At 32.9% G+C, this 18,685-nt stretch overlaps 1 protein-coding gene across 4 annotated transcripts in view; it reads right to left on the reverse strand.

The window, feature by feature from the left end:
* The window catches only part of LOC105065497 (charged multivesicular body protein 1B2), a 33,626-nt gene extending 18,350 nt beyond the window's left edge, over positions 1-15,276 (reverse strand). For 2 of the 4 annotated variants that reach the window (XM_010950582.3, XM_045513387.2), the window contains exon 1: positions 15,118-15,276. In XM_010950582.3, the coding sequence (XP_010948884.1) occupies positions 15,118-15,133 (16 nt within the window). In that variant the 5' untranslated portion in view covers positions 15,134-15,276. The other 2 variants (XM_074358901.1, XM_074358900.1) reach the window with 2 other exon arrangements.
* Between the last annotated feature and the right edge of the window lie 3,409 nt (positions 15,277-18,685).

Below are 18,685 nucleotides of genomic sequence, written 5' to 3' on the forward strand. Positions count from 1 at the left end.
CTAAAACTATTTTAAGATTAAACATTTTTAATTAAAAAAGACAAACATATAATGACAAGAAAAGTGCTCCATTCAGTGAGACCCCAATAAGCAATAGCATAAAATTTCCAATTTCATGACACAAAAACAAATATGAAATATAAACACATGAATATGACAACACAGTGTGGACTACTTCAAAACCAACTGCTTTGTATCATTATTAAATCACTAGTTAGGAAGATTACATTTGTTTTCTCTTTAAAAAATGTAACATCTACTCTTTTTTAACCTTGATTCTGTATTTCTTTGGGACATCTATAAAAAAGATGTAGGTTCATTTTTTTGAAAGATACCCATACACTATATAGTTTAAAGGGCTGACTTTTGGATTGATTATATCACCATCAGAAAATAAGAATTATTTGATTATTTGCCAAAGCTAAATCATAAATTAACCTTGTTCATCTCTCAATGGCTTCATGGTTCTAAATAAACTATTTATGGATAATGAGAGTGATGAATTTGCTACCTTGAGTATTTATCAACAACAGATACACCTAAAATTCCTAAGAAAATAAGCATATATGTGTGAATTTTGGAATAACTTTAATGAATTCTATACTTTACATTTTTAAGATTTATCGGTTTCAGCTAGGTGACTGAGAAACTTACAGCTCCTTTTATAAATAAGGTTTTTCAACCTAAGTACTATTAATATTTTGGGCTAGATAAATACTTCGTTGTGAGGGATGCCTTGTGAACTCTAGGAAGTTTATCAGCATCCTTGGCCTTTACCCACTAGATGGCACTAGCATCCCCCAAACAAAAATGCAACAATCATGAAAAAGAATGCAACAATGAATATATGTATGTTCATATATAACTGAAAAATTGTGCTCTACACTGGAAATTGACACAACACTGTAAACTGACTATAACTCAATAAAAAAAATGCAACAACCAAAAATGTCTCTAGGCATTGTCAAATGTCACCTGGGGAGGACGGCAAAATCAAACCCTGCTGAGAATCTGAATCACTGATACAGATGGAAATAAATAAAGAAAAAAAGGAAAAAATTTTTCATTTCCCAAATCATCTCCCAAATAGACTTGATGTCTCTGTAGAAAAAGTCATAGTTAAAAGCTGAATTAAGCAGCCAATTATTTTAGATGAATTCATGTAGTCTGTATATTATTTGCTATTTTTTAAAGAATTATTTCAGTATCCTTTAAATTTGAAATTTACTCTAAACTACCAATGCTGAGGAATGACTACTGAATGCCTATTAAAGCCAACTCTAACTTAATATTAATAAAGATTGATCATGATATAAATTAGCCAAAAAAATTAATAGGAGATCCATTACAAAAGTCCATTTAATACCATAAAACTTTCTTCCGTTTCATCCTAAAGAGACATGAACCACTTCCATAAATATGGAGGCCTAGACATTTATGAAAAACACCCTGAAAAACTGGATAAACTACAACAAATGTCCTTTAAATACAGAGCATGGATTGAAAAAAGGAAAATACTCAGGAGAAAGAAACAAAGAACTAAATACCAGTTGCAGGTAAGCACTGAAGCCCATGAAGACAAAGGCCCCTATTGAGTCTACACAAAATGAAATGCTGGAAATGAATTTTCTGAGTAAAGCTAGAACCTTTGAAGGCTACAACACTACGATAAGGATGAGACAGAAAGAAGTTTTATTAGCTGGCAAAGGAAGATGAGATGACAAGATTAACTCATTATGGGCCTTTGCTCACGGCTAGGGACAGAGCAAACTAGATAAACAAAATTAGACAAACTGAGGAGAAAATGAGCAACCTGGATATAGATCTGAAATAAGATTAGAGTAAAAAAAAATAGGTTAATATGAAAGAGAGGATAAAAGATAAAGAAAATAGAATTAAAAAGTCTAATATCTGGAATAACATAAAAACATAATAAAGAGAATGTGTAAAAGGTTACATTCAAAGAGATAATGCTTGAGAGTTTGCCATAATTGATGAAAAAAAGAATAAAATCTTTTAGATTTGGGAAGCAAAACAAAAAGCCAAACAAACAAAAAAATCCTAAGCAGGACACATAAAAATCAATCCACACTTAGACACACCATAGCAAACCTTTAAATACCAAATACTAAAATATTTCAAAAAGCCATAGTAAAAATTCAGATTACTTATAAAAGAACTAAAATCAGTCTGACCACAATTTTCAAACAAAATGCTAAAGTAACTTCCAAAGGATGTACAATGGATTCACATTATTCACAGTAGCTATGTTTCATGAAACCACTGCAAACAGAGAATTAATGAGTACAGAAACATTGCTCCTAGAGGAAATACAGGGTTAGGTTCCTGTGAGACTCTGGTCATAACACTTTTGTCAACCTATGAATACATTACCTTGTTTTACGTATATTTTTGTTTTAACACATTTTACTTAATATATTGCTGACTCATTAACATTGAATTCATGGCCAAAAGCATTATAACTCATGCCTGAAAGAAGCTTATCTAACACACGTATATTCTACATAAGGGACATCACAGTCTTGCACTTAGGAACAATATACAGCACTTCAACACTATACTTAGGGATTAGCAAATTTACCAACAAAATGCAAAAAAAAAAAAAAAGTGGCACCTGACAGAAAGTGAAAAAGACACTTGTTTACAGTATGAGAGCTGAAATAAGAAGGCAGAGCATCAGAATGTTCACCCTCAGCTGGGAACATGCTCCTTTGCCCCCAACTCTTCACTGCCAGAGCATGTTCACGAATAACCCTGAAAGCATGGTAAAGACTGATTTCAGGTTAAAAATAGAGTCTAGTGTGTAGGTGAATGTGCAAATACAGAATCTGTGAAAAATGACGACCAAATGTACTTCACAAGAAATAAAATTTAGGTCTGGCATAAACAAAGGCTTAGTGAGCACAGAGACTAGTAAACACATGAGTAAATCCAGAGAAACACTGACTATAAGACAACTGTAATGTTTGTTTTTGGAGATAAAAAAGGCAGAACAAACATAACTAGACAATAAAAACATATAGGACAGAGGATGAGGTGACAAGCTAAATGTTTAAAAATCCAAGAAAAGATTTCCTGAGTATTTAGACATTAAATTAATTATCCATGTAAAAATGTGAAGGGTACTGCTAAGGAAATAGCATGTAACTTCTAAAATAACAGAGGGAAAAATGGGGTGAATCACTTAATAAATCCAAAAGAAGGTAGCAAAAGTGAATCACAGAGAAAACAGATAAACAGAAATTGTAAAACAAAAAGAAATATCCCCAACATGTGGGGATAGATTTTAAAAATAATGAAACAAATTACAGCTATGCGCTTTAAACAGGACTTTAAATCATAAAAACAGAAAGGCTGGATTTAAAGGGAAGAAAAAATGCCAGACAAATACTAACCTTAAAAAAAGTTTTAGTTTTATTTAGTATCAATCAAAACAGACTACCTAAAAAGAACATTAGAAAATTTTAAAAAGTGGGGGCCACTATAAAATGCTAGAAAGTAAATTCACAAACTGATAAAATAATTCTAGATATCCACATTCCTCTACATAGCCTCAAAGTGTCTTTGTGTATACATATATAAAACTGACAGAAAATTATCAATCTTGGTAGATTTTAAAAATAACTTTCTCAGTAACTGACAAAACTAAGTAAGAATATAGAAGATATGAAAGACCATATTAAGAAGTTTAATTAACATAGAGAATTACAGCCAAACCTGTACCCAATTATTTCAGAAAACATATCATTTTCAAGCAGATGAAACATATGAAAACTGATCATACACGGAGCCATAAAGCAAATCTAAAGTAATAGATATCAGACAAACCTGCTGTCTAACCACAACTCAATAATGAATTTATTAATGTGGGAATTTGTTTCACTATTTTTCTGTAAGAATCTAATAAACTGTTCTAGGATTAAAAGTTTATTCAAATATAAATATACATACATCTCTCTCTCTCTCTCTCTCTCTCTCTCTATATATATATATATACACACACATATTTGGAAAAGACTATACATACGGATTAAAGCAAAACATTTTAAAATATTTAGAATTAAGTGACAATGAAATGAGTGGAATGCGACTTATGGGATGTAATGCTAATGCCATACTCAGATGGAATTTTCTAGCCTTAAAAATTCACATTACATAGGAAGGTAGGCTGAAAATTAACTTGATAAGCATTCATCCCACAAACTCAGGAAAAACACAGAATTTGAAAAAAGTATAAGAAAAAACTCAAAGGGAAAAAAATAGAAACATATATAATAGAAAGGATCAAAAAATTTTAGTTCATTGTAAAGACTAACAACATTACCTTTGCAGACACTGATCAAGGAAAAAGAGAAGACATAAACAAAGTGCAGAAATAAAAATGAATAATTGCAAATACAGTAAAGTTACTTTAAAATAATATATTATAAACTCTATTCCAATCAACAGGAAGTCTTAGGTGAAAAGGACAATCATACAATAATATTTCTGAAATAAACTAAAAACAAATAAATAGAATTCTAAATTCTTGATTCAATACATTAAAACATTTTAACATATAAACAAATTAATTAATTAACAACAGACACAGGCCCAAATTATTTTACTGGTGCAGTACATCAATCTTTTGAGAAACAAGCAATTCCTATCTTATACAAACTCTTGCCAAGAATAAGAAAAATAAAGAACATTCCTCAACTTTTGACACCCAAATCAAAAAGGATACCACATATGAATGGACAGTTACAAACCAAACTCACTTATGAAAAGAGAAGCAAAAATACTAAACAAAGTATTGGCAATCAAACAGTAGTTTTTTTCCCCCTGTGGAATTTTTACATGCAGTTTTAATGAATGAATGAATGAACATAGCCTGATTACTTCAGTTAATTACTCTGAACTGTAGCTGCCAAGATTTTAAAATCATCATGGAATAATACTCCAAGAACATATTGATTTCTTTCATCATTCAGAATCAAAATGTGGGGACCAAGAAAAAAATTATTCAAGCAATGAATTAAAGACAATTCATACTCATGATGGGTTTAGCCTAGAAATGCAAGGATGGTTTGCCATTAAAAAAAAATCAATCTATGTATTTTAACCACATTAGGAGATTAAAGAAGAAAACACAAATGATTATCTCAATATATAAAGAAAAACATTAAATAAAATCCAACATTTGATGATTCATCAAACCAACTTTCTGATGAATGGTTCATGACCAAAATTCCAGTAAATTAGGAATGGAAAAAAAAAACCTTACTTAACCTGCAAAAGAAAAAAGTGTATCTATCAAAAACTACAGCAAACATCATCCTTAATAAGGAAAAATTAGAATTTATTTTAAAACCAGTACAGTCAGCCCTCTGTATCCAAAGGTTTGTATCTGTAGATATGGAGGGCCAACTAAGAGATTTGCACATTCACAGATTTTGGTATCTGCTAGGGTCCTGGAACCAACTCCTTGTGGATAGTGGGGTTGTGGAACTAACTGTAACAAAAAATGATCCTGTTTTATATATATATGTTTGTTAATTAAGTATTGTTCTGGAGTCCTAGCAAGCAGGATAGAAAAGAAAAATAAAAGGTATACAGCCTACAATGGAAATAATCAAGGAATCATTACTTTCAGATAATACAAATATCTACATAGAAAACTGAAAATACCCATAGACTCCAACCCAACAATCCCACTCCTACGACATACCCTAGAGAAACTGTCCCCAGTCTACGTAACAAATATGAACAAGAATAATCATAGCAGTATTGCTTGTAATGACAGAAAACAATGGAAACAATCTAAATGTTCATCACTAACAGAACAGATAAATTTTGGTATTTCTACAATAAAAGACTATATATTTTGGCATCTTCAAAAAACTGTCATTCATTTTTGCACTTGTCCTTTCATCCTGCAGGGCAGCCTTTATGATAGGAACATTATTATCATAACTATTCTTAATCACCATCCAGAAGAAAACACCCACACAAACTATCTTGTCATAAACTTTTATGTCCATTTTACTATCTGCTTCTTCTCCCCTTACTTTTCATTCAGTAACCTTTCCCCTTGTGCTTTCCTGTAAGCATTAGATTATTATTCAAGAACTGGTCCAGGAACTGGCATGTAGTACTGGCTCAATAAATCTTTATATGAATTGAAACATCCTCCCTGGATGGCCCTTCTGACTAGGTCTCCCCAGGGAGCAGGGCCTACCTAGTAGCCCTGTCTTCAGAGGCCACTCATTACTGAGCAGCAGGGTCTAGAGTGATGTGGACATTCTGCCAGCTCCCTATTGCTCCTTCCTGACTATCTTCTTTCCATCTTCATGCCAAAAGCCTTGGTCATTTGAGATTCATGCCATCTCAATACTGCCCTATGGCTTTTCTTATTGTCCATCACTTTCTGCATTGCTTATTAAAATCATAATATGATTCATTCTCTTTCCTTACACTCAGTCTCTTGCCATCATCATGCATGTGGATGACACATCCAATTTCCAGCCTCAAAGATAACTAAACTCATCAACTCCAGCAACTTCACCTATGTTCTGCTTCAGCTGCCCACCTTTATGGCTACAGTTTCACTTAGGGAATGTTAATCGTGTACTATATTGAATTATTTAACTGATTTTTACAAATTATAAAATAATACAAGCTCATAATTCTAAAATGAAAGCCTATCTTTATGGACTGGAAAGTAAAAATGTCTATATAGTTCTAGTTAGATGTAATTAAAAATTAAAAACACATTCTTCTAGACTTTTTCACAGATTATTTACCTAAATTGAAACATATTACATAGTATAGCATAGCATTTTGATATAATAGATATATCACACATAGATATAAATCTTATTTTCATTTAATAATATATAATTGCATATTAATGCATGATAAATTCATTATTTTAAGCAGTTACCTAGGTTTTACTTTATGAATAAATTATAATTTATGTACTCAATTCCTTCTTTGTAGACATTTAAACTGTCTGTACTATAGTAACAATGAAAGCTTCCTCAGTCATTTTTGTATTTACTTCTTTATACTCTTTCTTAAATCTTAGAATACTTTTCTGGAAGTGAAATTACTGGGTCAAAAATATGTACATTATATTAAATTGTACTTTGGAAAGTTGAAAACTTTATTCTCCTTTAGTGTATCCTTCAGTAAATTAGGAATTTGGGATTAACATATACACACTACTGTATATAAAATAGATAAACAACGAGGACCCCTGTATAACACAGGGTACTATACTCAATATCTTGCAATAACCTATAATGAAAAAGAATCTGAAAAAGAACATTTATATGTATATACATATATACACACAGATATATAAATCACTTTGCTGTATACCCGAAACTAACACAACATTGTAAATCAACTATAGTTCATTAAAAAAAACTATATAAATGTGAAAATGACAATGAATCTGAAGCATCATCTTGAATAAGAAAATGACAGTATGATAACATATAAAATTGGAAAATATGTAAGACATATCTTAAGAATGTATATGTATGTGGTCAATATAAAGAAATGCATGGAAATGATAAATATGAACTTTTAGACAGTAGTTGTCTTTGGTGGCGAAAGAAGGGAGATGTGTTGGCAATGTTTTATTTCTTAAGCCCAGTAGTAGGTAACTGGTATTTTATTCTTTTTTGTACTTTTTTGGGGGGAGAGGATTAAAACTGCATGATTTTTGTAAAAAAAAATCATTTCAAATAAAAGGTTAGATTAATTAAGAGTTTACAGTCGTTATTTCATGAGATGGTATCTGAATTTTAAAAAGGAGCATTGCTTGAATATTTTTAAAAAAACCAAACCATGTATTAAACGATATTGGTGCATGAACAATACTGTTAGAAATGTGTAGTAGTATTATAACTTGGATAAGTTGAACCTGTTTGTGCTTGATATAAATTTAATATAAAATAGCTGCTCTCCAAGACTGTCTTCATTCTGTTCCTAAATTTTAAGCATACTCTTAGAAACACTAATTTGAAATTTACAGTGTCAGTAGCTATTTATTCTGTATTACCATGATGCTTTATATGTTATGTACTTTTCTGTATTTCATTTAACTCATTGTTTATATGTCTAGTTCTTCAACTAGATTATGGACACCCTGAGAATAAGGATGACTCCTAATCATCTTCATACCATCAGTTTAGTGCAGTGTTTAAAAGAAGTACTCAATAGTTTCAAGTAAATGAATAGTAGAAAAATATTTTGCAGTGGTACCTGATATACTGGGGGAAAAGCACCACTGATGCTGGGCAAGAGGATTCAATTATACATATAAGTTTATAAATAATAAATTTATACTAATATAACACTGTTTATTTGTGTTCTATATGAAGATTCTACATAAGACTCCATACAGAAAATAAAGGGCTCTGCTGCTAAGTTAAATCACTCAGTATCCTTTTCCACAGGAAAATTGAAAAATAAGAATTTTTTCATTGCAATTATAAGCAACATAAGAGACCATGGACATCTGATTCTTATGATATACTTACATATTCTTATGACATATACATATATAGTGGAATGTTTCTGTTATGATCTCTTATCCCCAATTCCAAAAGCCAAAAAGTTCTACAAACTAAAAGTTATACATAATATTTGATAGCAAAACATGACCTGACTAGAACAAATCTGTTAACAAAACCTGATCTCAACAAGTTATCTATAGTCTTTTAATTTATTCACGTAATGTTAATGTTTTAGTGTAGTGTGTGACTATGAAGTACTGACCCAAGCCACCAAGATGTAATGCAAAATATGGCATATGTGCCTATTGCCTTTCTAAAATTTAAAGAAATCTGAATTCTGACTTGAATATTAAAACAAATGGCAACTCCAATCAAAATCTGTTTCCCTGTATATGGCAATTTTTTCAATCACCCATTATAAGCAATGGTTATTGTTCAAAATGCTCACACCTTAAAAGTATAAAAGTACCTAAGAATGAGGAATAAGGCAATTTTTAATGCTTCTTTTGGGAAAGGAACTCTATATAAATACTTTCCTGCATAATCAAATTATTTATAAGTTTATGTCAGGAATATTTTCTGTTTTAAAGGATATGGGGCTTAGTAAACAGTTTAAAATTTTATACTCTTATATAAATTAAATTTTAAGGTAACTCAATTTAAAAAGTAATTTACTTTTAGTTGCCATGAGGACTATTTTACCTATGGAAAGTACTTAATACAATGCAACAATAAGTAAAATAAAGCATGAGAATATGGAGTCATAATTACTAGCAGTTCTGACAACTATAGCCTTTATTATTACACTTGTTTTAATAAATTCAGAGTAACAACTCAGTCCCATAAAAGCAGAAAATGCATGTTGTGTACACACACACACACTCTGTAGTCAAATTCTTTTAAAGAAACATTAATTATCATGAGGCTAAATGTACAATGAATTTTTATCAGTTCCTATTTCAAATAATTCTACATATTCTAAATTGAATAAGGAGATGAATTCCATGACCTCAACTTTTCACTAGAATATGGCAGACAGGCAAGATTACCAACAATTTTAGAACAGTTTAAGTATAAATAAATGTAAGCACATGATTCCATACAGGAAGACTACATCCCACCACTGTCAAATGTACTCATATGTGTCTATGTAGCCCGGGCAACTTGTAACACCAATGTTTTTCTGATGATGTATCTTTTGTATTAGGCCAGAAATCAAAACACTCCTGGGTCCAAAACCTTGCCTCTAACTCTTAGGTACTTTCTACAACAAGGTATGAGATTCTTAATCCAGGAGTCTGCTATTCAAATGATCACCCTCTGTGTATACTATAAGTAAATATCCTCTATACCGAAGTGGGGAAAATTGATTGCTAATGTGGAAGATAATGGTGTCAATTCAAGTACTAAATTGAGCTATGAGCCAGAGTTGACATACTGTGAAATATTTCAGATATTTTACTTGGCTGTAAATCCCTGGAGTATTTTTCTATTTGGAAAAATAACACTTACAAAATAATCTCCTTCACTGACTAATCATAAACTCAATTTGACAAAGCAGTTGTAATGCTTAAGACATCATTTCTTTTTCTTTGCCAACTGAAAAGACAATGGATGAAATACTTTATTTTTGATGAACTGAAAGTTTAGAAAGGCTGAATAGTTGTATACATTAACATATGTAGAGTAATGCATAAGGCCCTAAACTAGATGTTGGGTAATCCCAGGCTCTAGCACCTTGTGCTTCAGTGATGTTAGCCTCCATCAGTTACCTGACTCTCTGACTTCACATACAGTTCCCTTGCCTAGTGTACCATTCTTCCTCCCCTCCCCACCATCTTCCTCTTAACCTCTATGTGGTTTAGCACACCACTATGCTTGCTTTTTGACTAACATAATAACACTGATTCTGAGAAAGTGGTCTCAAAGACTTCAATTAATGACAATAGGTTTCCCTCCTCCTGCCAAAGTTTATGCAAAAGCAAAAAACGAATTCACTTGGCCTTTGGGGTTGATAAATAAGGAAATCAATGAATCATCTGAACATTTAATTCAAATTTTCAGAAAGTATTAATTCTCTATTTTCTAACTCTACTAAATTAAAATCCAAAACATTACATCATATAGGCATATTTTAATAGGAAACATCTATGAACCAGACTTGTCTTCAAAAGAATCTAAGCTAGCTTTCCCTAAAGTGATTGTGTAGTTTCATGGTTTTTCAAACTCTTAAGCAAAAATCTCAAGTAGAATGTCAATATATATAAAAAGTAGTTCTGCATAACCCTAGAACTCAATCAAACATAGCTGAAGTATACTGTCAGTGCTAAAGGCACTATGGAAACATGAACACAGCAGAGACTCTGGAGCCAAGCCCAGATCCTTTACTCTACATTTACAAGCTCTGCAGCTTTCTTAGTGTTAATTTTCTCTTCTATAAAATGAGGATACTACCCACTCATTTTTGAGTATTGTTTTGAGAGTTTCAGATAATATACACAAAATCCCCAGCACAAAGTCTTGCACATAGTAGGTGTTCAATTTACTATGTCATAATCAACTCATGACTTGGCTAAGTCACCTATTTTAACTGAGCAATATGGTTAGTCAGGGAATAAAAAAATCCCAATGTTTCTTTAAAACATTCTCTGTGATTTCATTTAATAGTAGGTATACTGCTGACAGGCAAAGGACAGAAATCAGCTATGTCTTAATAGGGTTCCACATATTCATTATGCATACAGAAGGGAGTCCTGCTTTAATATTTCAATCTGCTTCCTCAAGAAAAATTTATAGTCAGTTTACTAACAGAAATTCACAGTAGGAATCTTACAACCTGCCTACCTCTCTGAAGTGGGTGGATCAACATCAAGTAATAGGGCATAAAGCTATTTGATTCGAAGTGCCAACAGTAGGATTATGCAATTTCTTGGGAACATAAAAGTAAAGGGTGAAAACAAAGAAGGTAAGAGGAAGGATTAAGAATGTTGTACTAGCACCTGCCTGCCCCAGAATAAAGCAGTGGTGCCAATACCATTGCCAATACGATTGTTAGTCGTATGTTTGATGTGAAGTAGCATTACGTATTCAACTTTCCTCTTTTTCAGCACCTCATGATTAATCTTAATCATCCCTTGTGTATTTCTAAGAGGTTGCGTTTAGGATCAGAGAAACTCAGAGAGATCATCAGAATTGAAAGAAACCCTAGAGATCACTTGTCAACTTCCCTCATTTTACAGATTTGAAAAGTGGGGCCTAGAGATGGCTAACTGAGTAACTGCTGAAAAGAAGAACAAGAAGGAATTCAAAGACAGCTCACCTCTTATTTCTCTCTCTGTGTTTTAACTTTCATAGTGAATTGCTAAGAACTGGTCCTCAAATAGCATCAAATGATGAACCATAAGCAATCCTTACATGCAATATTTCTTGTAAGACACAACATTCTCCTAGCTAACTAGGACATAAATTATAAGACTACCATTAGGTGATGATATTTAAAAAGTAAATTAGTAATATTATTAGTATCTTGGTCAAAAAAACCCTAAATCTGTCAACACTAGCAAAGCCTCAGAGACTCTGATATGTAATTCTGCTTTAGGATGTAAAGCCACTCACAGTGAAGAACAGACGTTTTTAAGGTGGCTGGCAATGTTTGCCTATAACATAGTCTCATCTGTCTAGGTGACTACAAAAGGAAACGATGATACCAGTCCAGTTCATAACATCCCTTTCTCTACTTTCATAATGCCTACAGTATCTGTTATCTACTTCATTGCTTCTCAACCTTTTTCAGGTTAGAATCCATCGGATAGATGTCAGCTACAAATATTTTCTCCAGGAAAAGGCACATACTTAATATACAAATTTTGCATCATACAATTTCAAGCCTAGTAATCTACACATGGGATCAAGAATTTCTGCTCCAGGATTCACTTCTTTTAGTATGTGCTACCTTGTATTGCTATTTATCCCCATCCATATATGTCCTGGCTCAGTGAGATCAAAAGTTGCTTGAAGATGGAAATGGGTCCTATAATCCCTCTGCATAAACCTAGGTGCATTTCTCAGGTCATGGTAGAGACTCAATAAGTGCTAATAATTAATTCTTAACAGAAGGTCATTTGTTCATTTTTTTTTGTCCACTATGGGCCAAGTGTTTGTGCAAGAAAATTAGGATTCAAAGAAACAAGAATCCCAACTTCAAAGAATTCAACCTAATGAAAGACATAAGTAAACATATGGTTACAAAAATTAAAAAAAAAAGTGGAGAGAAAACAGATGGGTAAAGGAGCACAGAGTAGGAACTGGTGGGAACCGGTGCTCTCAGATTTCCAGGTTTGCTGGGATGGTGGGTTAGGAGACTAGGAAGATAACATGAAAAGCTTCCTGAAAATTAAGCATGCTTGAGGTAAATCCAAAAAAAAAAAAAAAAAAAAAACCCAAAACACAAAATGACAGAACAGAAGAGAGGCAAAAAAGAAAGAAAAGAAAGAAAGAAAGAAAGAAGAGCATGGAGTAGGGACATTTCCCTAAATTATTTCTTTTATTACTTCATCAAATACTACTCCTGAAATGCAGTGTAAATACTGCACACATACTACTGTTAACTCTATACTTGTAAAACACCCATATGAACACATTACAACAAATAAATTTGGCCATTCCATCAAGTTCTTTAAAGTGGATTTGATCTAATCCAACGTGATAAATTCACTCTGCTTAACTGTCCAAAGACAGAAGTCACAATTACCACGCTAATTCAATTGTGTTAGCATATTCGTTCTTCTTATATACTGTAACAGTGGGATTTTCGCATTTTATATAGGTGACAAATGTTACTTAAGTTTAAGTTCAAGTTATTTATTTAAGGAAGACAGGTCTCAGTCCATATGTCATTTTCTTCCTCTAAACACAAAGGAAAAGTTCTGGATCCTTCAAAAAGAATCAAGAGAACTAATCACTGCCAGATGGTATGAATCAAGTTAAACCTCACTTCCTTTGATGGACTGAACAGTAAACAGTTCCTTTTTGTTGGGTATTAAACAACTGATAATAGTACCACTAATTTTAATTACAGTCCAGCATACATAATTTTCAGTGAAAGAAAATTATTAACTATCTTATTATTGGAAATCACATAGGATAGGCTTTTAGGTAGCAAAAGTAGCTTATTAGAGTAGAAAATAAAAGCAATTTTAGAGTTATTATCTCAAATCCTTTCAAAAGAGCTGGGGAAAAGACAGCAATTTGTACTCTTTTTTGACACTTAACATGGTCAAAATTTTATAGTTTAGTAAGCCCTTACATTTTACTTTATCTTCACAACAGCTTTCTAAGGTTGGCATATAGGTGAGCATGTTTACAGATGAGTAAACATTGCATGACAGAGGCTATATGACTTACCCTAACTCACATGTTTTCTTAAGAGGTAGAACTGGGATTGGAAATTGATCTTCTGACTCACAGTCCAGTGCTCTTTCTTTTATGATGCTACTTTAAAAAAATCATCTAGCACAACTACACTTCCATGAATTATATCCTTTAAACTTCAGTGATGGCTGGGCGTTTAGTCATCTACTTTATTCATGAAATGACCTATATCTGCATCTCCACAAGGGTTCACATTTTATTCTTGGTTTATACTGGCCAGTTCAGCACAAAACATGTTACCAATATTCTCAGTACGGTTTACATAATTGAATCATCTCACCAAATTTCTTTCTATATTTCAGAGTTACAAACTAATGAAAGCAGAATAGTTTTAATATGAGCTATCAAAGAATTGCTCTTACGCACATTTTGTTATTTTGCCAAGTTTCATTCAATAGTAAAATACCAAACTACTCTATTTTCTGTACTGCCAACTTCTGAAAGGAGGAATTACAGCAACATGGAAATCCTGTGATAGTATCTCAGTGGTGAAAAACAATTTCATTCTTCAAAACGCAGCTTTGCACAGCTTGGTTCCTAACCTCGACCTCATTGTTTAAGTGGTAACGCAGGTGCAACTAACGAATTTTTGTACCTTTAGGGAACTATGAATTTCCTCATGTGCTAAATCAGATTAACAAGCACTTAACTTTCTTCGGAGGGCTGCTATTAAGCACTTTAACTCATTACCAGTCACCTCTACTCTGAAAAAAGGAAGAACTTCCACAAAAACTATCTGCCCTTGTTATGTATTCAAAACCTATACCTCTGCACCAAACCTCTGGCAAACTCCTGACGTGTCTGTTTCTGCACGACTCTCCTTCGATTTCTAAGAAGTGGATACACTCATTGAAACCACAGGAGACAGTAGCCCTCAAATACGGAGGGCTTGCATTCGAGAATCTTACCAAATCAGTCCCCTGACTATTGCCAAAGCAGCCCCACGTTCCCTGACTCTAGAACGGCTGCTGCTACCAAGAAAACATCAACAAACAAAGCAAAACAAGCTACTGGCGCCTACCAATCGGCGTCAGAGCCCTCACCCCTCCACAACTAGACCTAAACAGTCACTACCAGGCCGCTTCCAGGGCCCCGAGCATTGCCCTTCCCCTCTTCCCGAAGTCCTAGCAGCAGCTTTTCAGACAGTTAAGGATACTCTCCATATTCGACATGGTCTCACGACTTTTCCTGGGAGGCAGCAGCACAGATCTGATGGCAGGGCGTTCGGAGTACAGTTGTAGTCCCGAGCTGCTGCCAGCCTGGCTCGTAGGTCCGCAATCCCACTTCCGGTTTCTGCGCCGGGCAGGCCGGGGGGTGGAGCCGTCTACGCCCGAGGGGCGGGGCTGGGGCAACGCCAAAATGGCTGCCTCTCCGAGAGGTGGTTAGGGTGCGCGGTAGCCGCTTGGGGGCGTGTGGGGTCGAGGTTAAGCCCCTCCCCCTCCTGTCTTTATCGTGTAAGCTAGCCTAACCCAGCGCCTAACGGTTTTCACCTCCCAACTAACCTTCCAGTTCTTTCTTTTGTCGTACTCCTCCCCCACCTCTTCCCTCAGATTTCACACTATCCTTGACCCCTCACTTCTGTTCTCAGAGATTAAGTCTTACGGATGAAGGAAAAAGGTATAGGGCTTTTAAAGTACTTTTAAAAAGTTATAATCATATAAAATAAGGGCCTGAGGGATTAGCGGGGTTGGTAATTCTGAGTTGTGAGGTTCAGCTGAAGTTTTAAAAAGGTTTATGATCCTTAAAGTTTTCTGTTAGACGGGGAGGACAAAAAAAGTAAGCCTAAATTTAAGAAGTGAAGTTGCTGTGAAATATATATATTCGTAATAAATAGATTTTTTTTATAATAGATGGTGTAAAATACGAAAATTACGCCGAAATCTATCATAGGCGAGAGTTTAATCGGAATTCTACACAGTGGTTAGCATTTATGTGTGACGTATTAAAATATCAAAAAGTAATTTATTAGATGCTACATCTCTAGATTTATGGGAAAGTAAGAAATCTTTGGCGTTGGTGTCGCAGCATTTCAATTCAAAAGTTGGAAATTCCAAAAAAGAGTTAAGAGGTAATACTTTGGGATTCTAAAAAAACTGGTATAAGTATATCCTTACTGAGGAATTTTATAAGTTTGACTTTAAATTTTTTCTTAACTATTTCAGTATGTGTGGAAAACAAGTAAATAATTGGCTAACCTTTTTATCTTCAGGATCATTTCTTGTTGAACCAAAATGGTTCTAAAAGCTACTGTTTTACTCTTTTGTGTTGATGATTGGTGGGCTTCAGACTGTCTCCTAATTATAAACCTTAATGCTGGAAAAACAAAACAAATCTTTTTAAGTATAAAGTTCTGGGAAAGAACAATCTGGAAACCACTTCCATAGTTCAAACTGTATAAAGATTATTTTTATTTTTTAATGTTTCTCTCTCTCTCCGTATATATGTATATGGATGAGATGCAAGGTTTACCTTTATGGCGATAAACAAAACATGGCAGATTTCGTCATTGTTTCAACACTTTCCATTCTAGATGAACAATTCTATTTCACTGTTCGAGACCTTTTTGTTTTTTGGTATAAAGGTTAAAAATATGTTTTAAAAAGTTCTTCCCTGGATGTTTAATATATATTAACACAGCTCTTTCAACAAATCCACATGTAGACCAGATCAATCCATTAAAGCGTAAGCATTTCCAAGTTTATGTAAAGAATTTTTAGTTATATATAGGTAACCTATAGAAATAAGCCTTTTTTAAAAAGTGCTTTCAAAGTGGTTTTTCATATTGAAGAACTTCTTCTTAAGAGAGGGATATTAGGGTAGGATCAAGTTTTTAGTAAAATTAAGATCTGAAGATATTTGTTCAGTTAGGAAATTTGTTGTTGTCCATCTTAAGTAAAAAAAAAAAAAATAGCCTATATCTTTGATTTACTAACCACTTAGAAGATTAAAAAATTGTTTTTATTTTTATGAGTTCTAAACTAATTTTGACTCCAGACCTTGCAGTCATGTTATTCCTTAGCTGTCTTATTTCTTAAAGTTAGATTTAGAATTTTTTTTGATCTTAGGCCCAGTAATAAAACTATTTAAAGTATATGCATATTCAGTTATAACTGCTGCTGTTGAAAATAAGGAATTGAAATCTGTTAAAATCATAAACTTGTTTTATTACAGAGAAAGTATATTGTAGAAAAAGAAAGACACCTTATTTTAATTGTTTCATTAAATATTGAATACTTATAAAAATATCTGTAAAACGTGAATACAGAATAAACAGAAGCAATACAACAAACTCCTGGGACTTATCACCCACTATGAGAAAAGAAATTTGCTGTTCCCTATAAATTCCCTTGTGGACTCCTTTCCTAATCACATTCCTTTCCTTCCCTCTTTAGAGGCAACTGCTGTTTTGAATTTATATATAATTTCCTTGTTTTAAAAATAGTTTTACCATAATATTTGCATCCCTAAACAATATGGTCTTCAGTGTTGCATATTTTTAAGCTTTGTTTAAATGAAATCATACTGCTTTTTCTTCTTCTTTGACTTGCTTTTGTAACTCATCATAATGTTTCTTGTTTGTGTTACATGGAACCATAGTTCATTCATTTTCACTGCTGTAGAGAATTCCACTGTATGAATATATCATAATTTATTCATCCTCTCTCCTGATGATGGCTATTTGGGTTGTTCCATGTTAATATAGCCTCTAAGAATATATTAGTGTTATATTAATACATACTCTAATTAAACTCTTAAGATCAATAATTTATTTTAATCTCCTAAACATGTTAGTATGAAATCTGGAAATGTTTAGTTTATTATAGTGATGATTAAGGTTAACCTTTTTAAAGCCACATGTAGTCTTTAAAAATATAATTTTACTCTCTCACCCTAGGCACAATTATTCATTGTTTATTTTATTTATTCATATTTCTTATGGTTTTGGGTTATCTTAGATATTGGCTTTGTTTCTTCCACTCTACCAAATTTAGTAATACCTCCTACCCTCACTAACCTAAACAGGCAACTACCTTTTTCTTCTTTCACCCTTAGAACAGAGCCATAACATTAAAGATGTTAGGTATAGGACCTCCCAAACTGTTCTTTTGGGACTTAATTAACTCTAAGGTTTAATTGAACCAACGTCAGCCACATACTGATGAACTCAGATATGGTAAAATTCACCTATGGAAACCTAGAAAGGTGTGTTTTAAAAGATCTTGAATTTTTACTAGGATAATTGAGATGTAAAGAACCAAACAGGACTCAGCAGCTATTGAATCTGTTCAACTTTGGCATGAATAAGGCTAATGTGGTAAATTATAATAGTTCCCTCAAGAAGTTGAGTATTTTCATGATTCTTCTTTAGTTTTCTAAATATTTCGCAATCCATTGTATTATAAAGAACAAGCTTTGCTTTTTAAAGTTAAAAACATTTATAAAAAAATTGTGGTTGAAATCCAAATTACATAATTTTAAAAAATTAATTTAGGTTATTTTGTGACAACACATTTGTTACATTTTAGCAAATAATTTCAAGATGATTAGAAAGTTAAATGGTACATAACAGTTAAACTTTCACTGAAGTAGAAAGCAAAGAGTACTCCAGAAATGAGAATGGTGTAGTATTGACTAGTAGCGCTCAAACTTAAGTGTCCTTGTTAAAAATATAGGTGGGTGGGATTCACCTCTATAGATTCTGATAAAATAAATTTAGAACAGGG

This window comes from Camelus bactrianus, chromosome X, assembly GCF_048773025.1.
Source record: "Camelus bactrianus isolate YW-2024 breed Bactrian camel chromosome X, ASM4877302v1, whole genome shotgun sequence".
In the NCBI taxonomy this organism is placed as follows: domain Eukaryota; kingdom Metazoa; phylum Chordata; class Mammalia; order Artiodactyla; family Camelidae; genus Camelus; species Camelus bactrianus.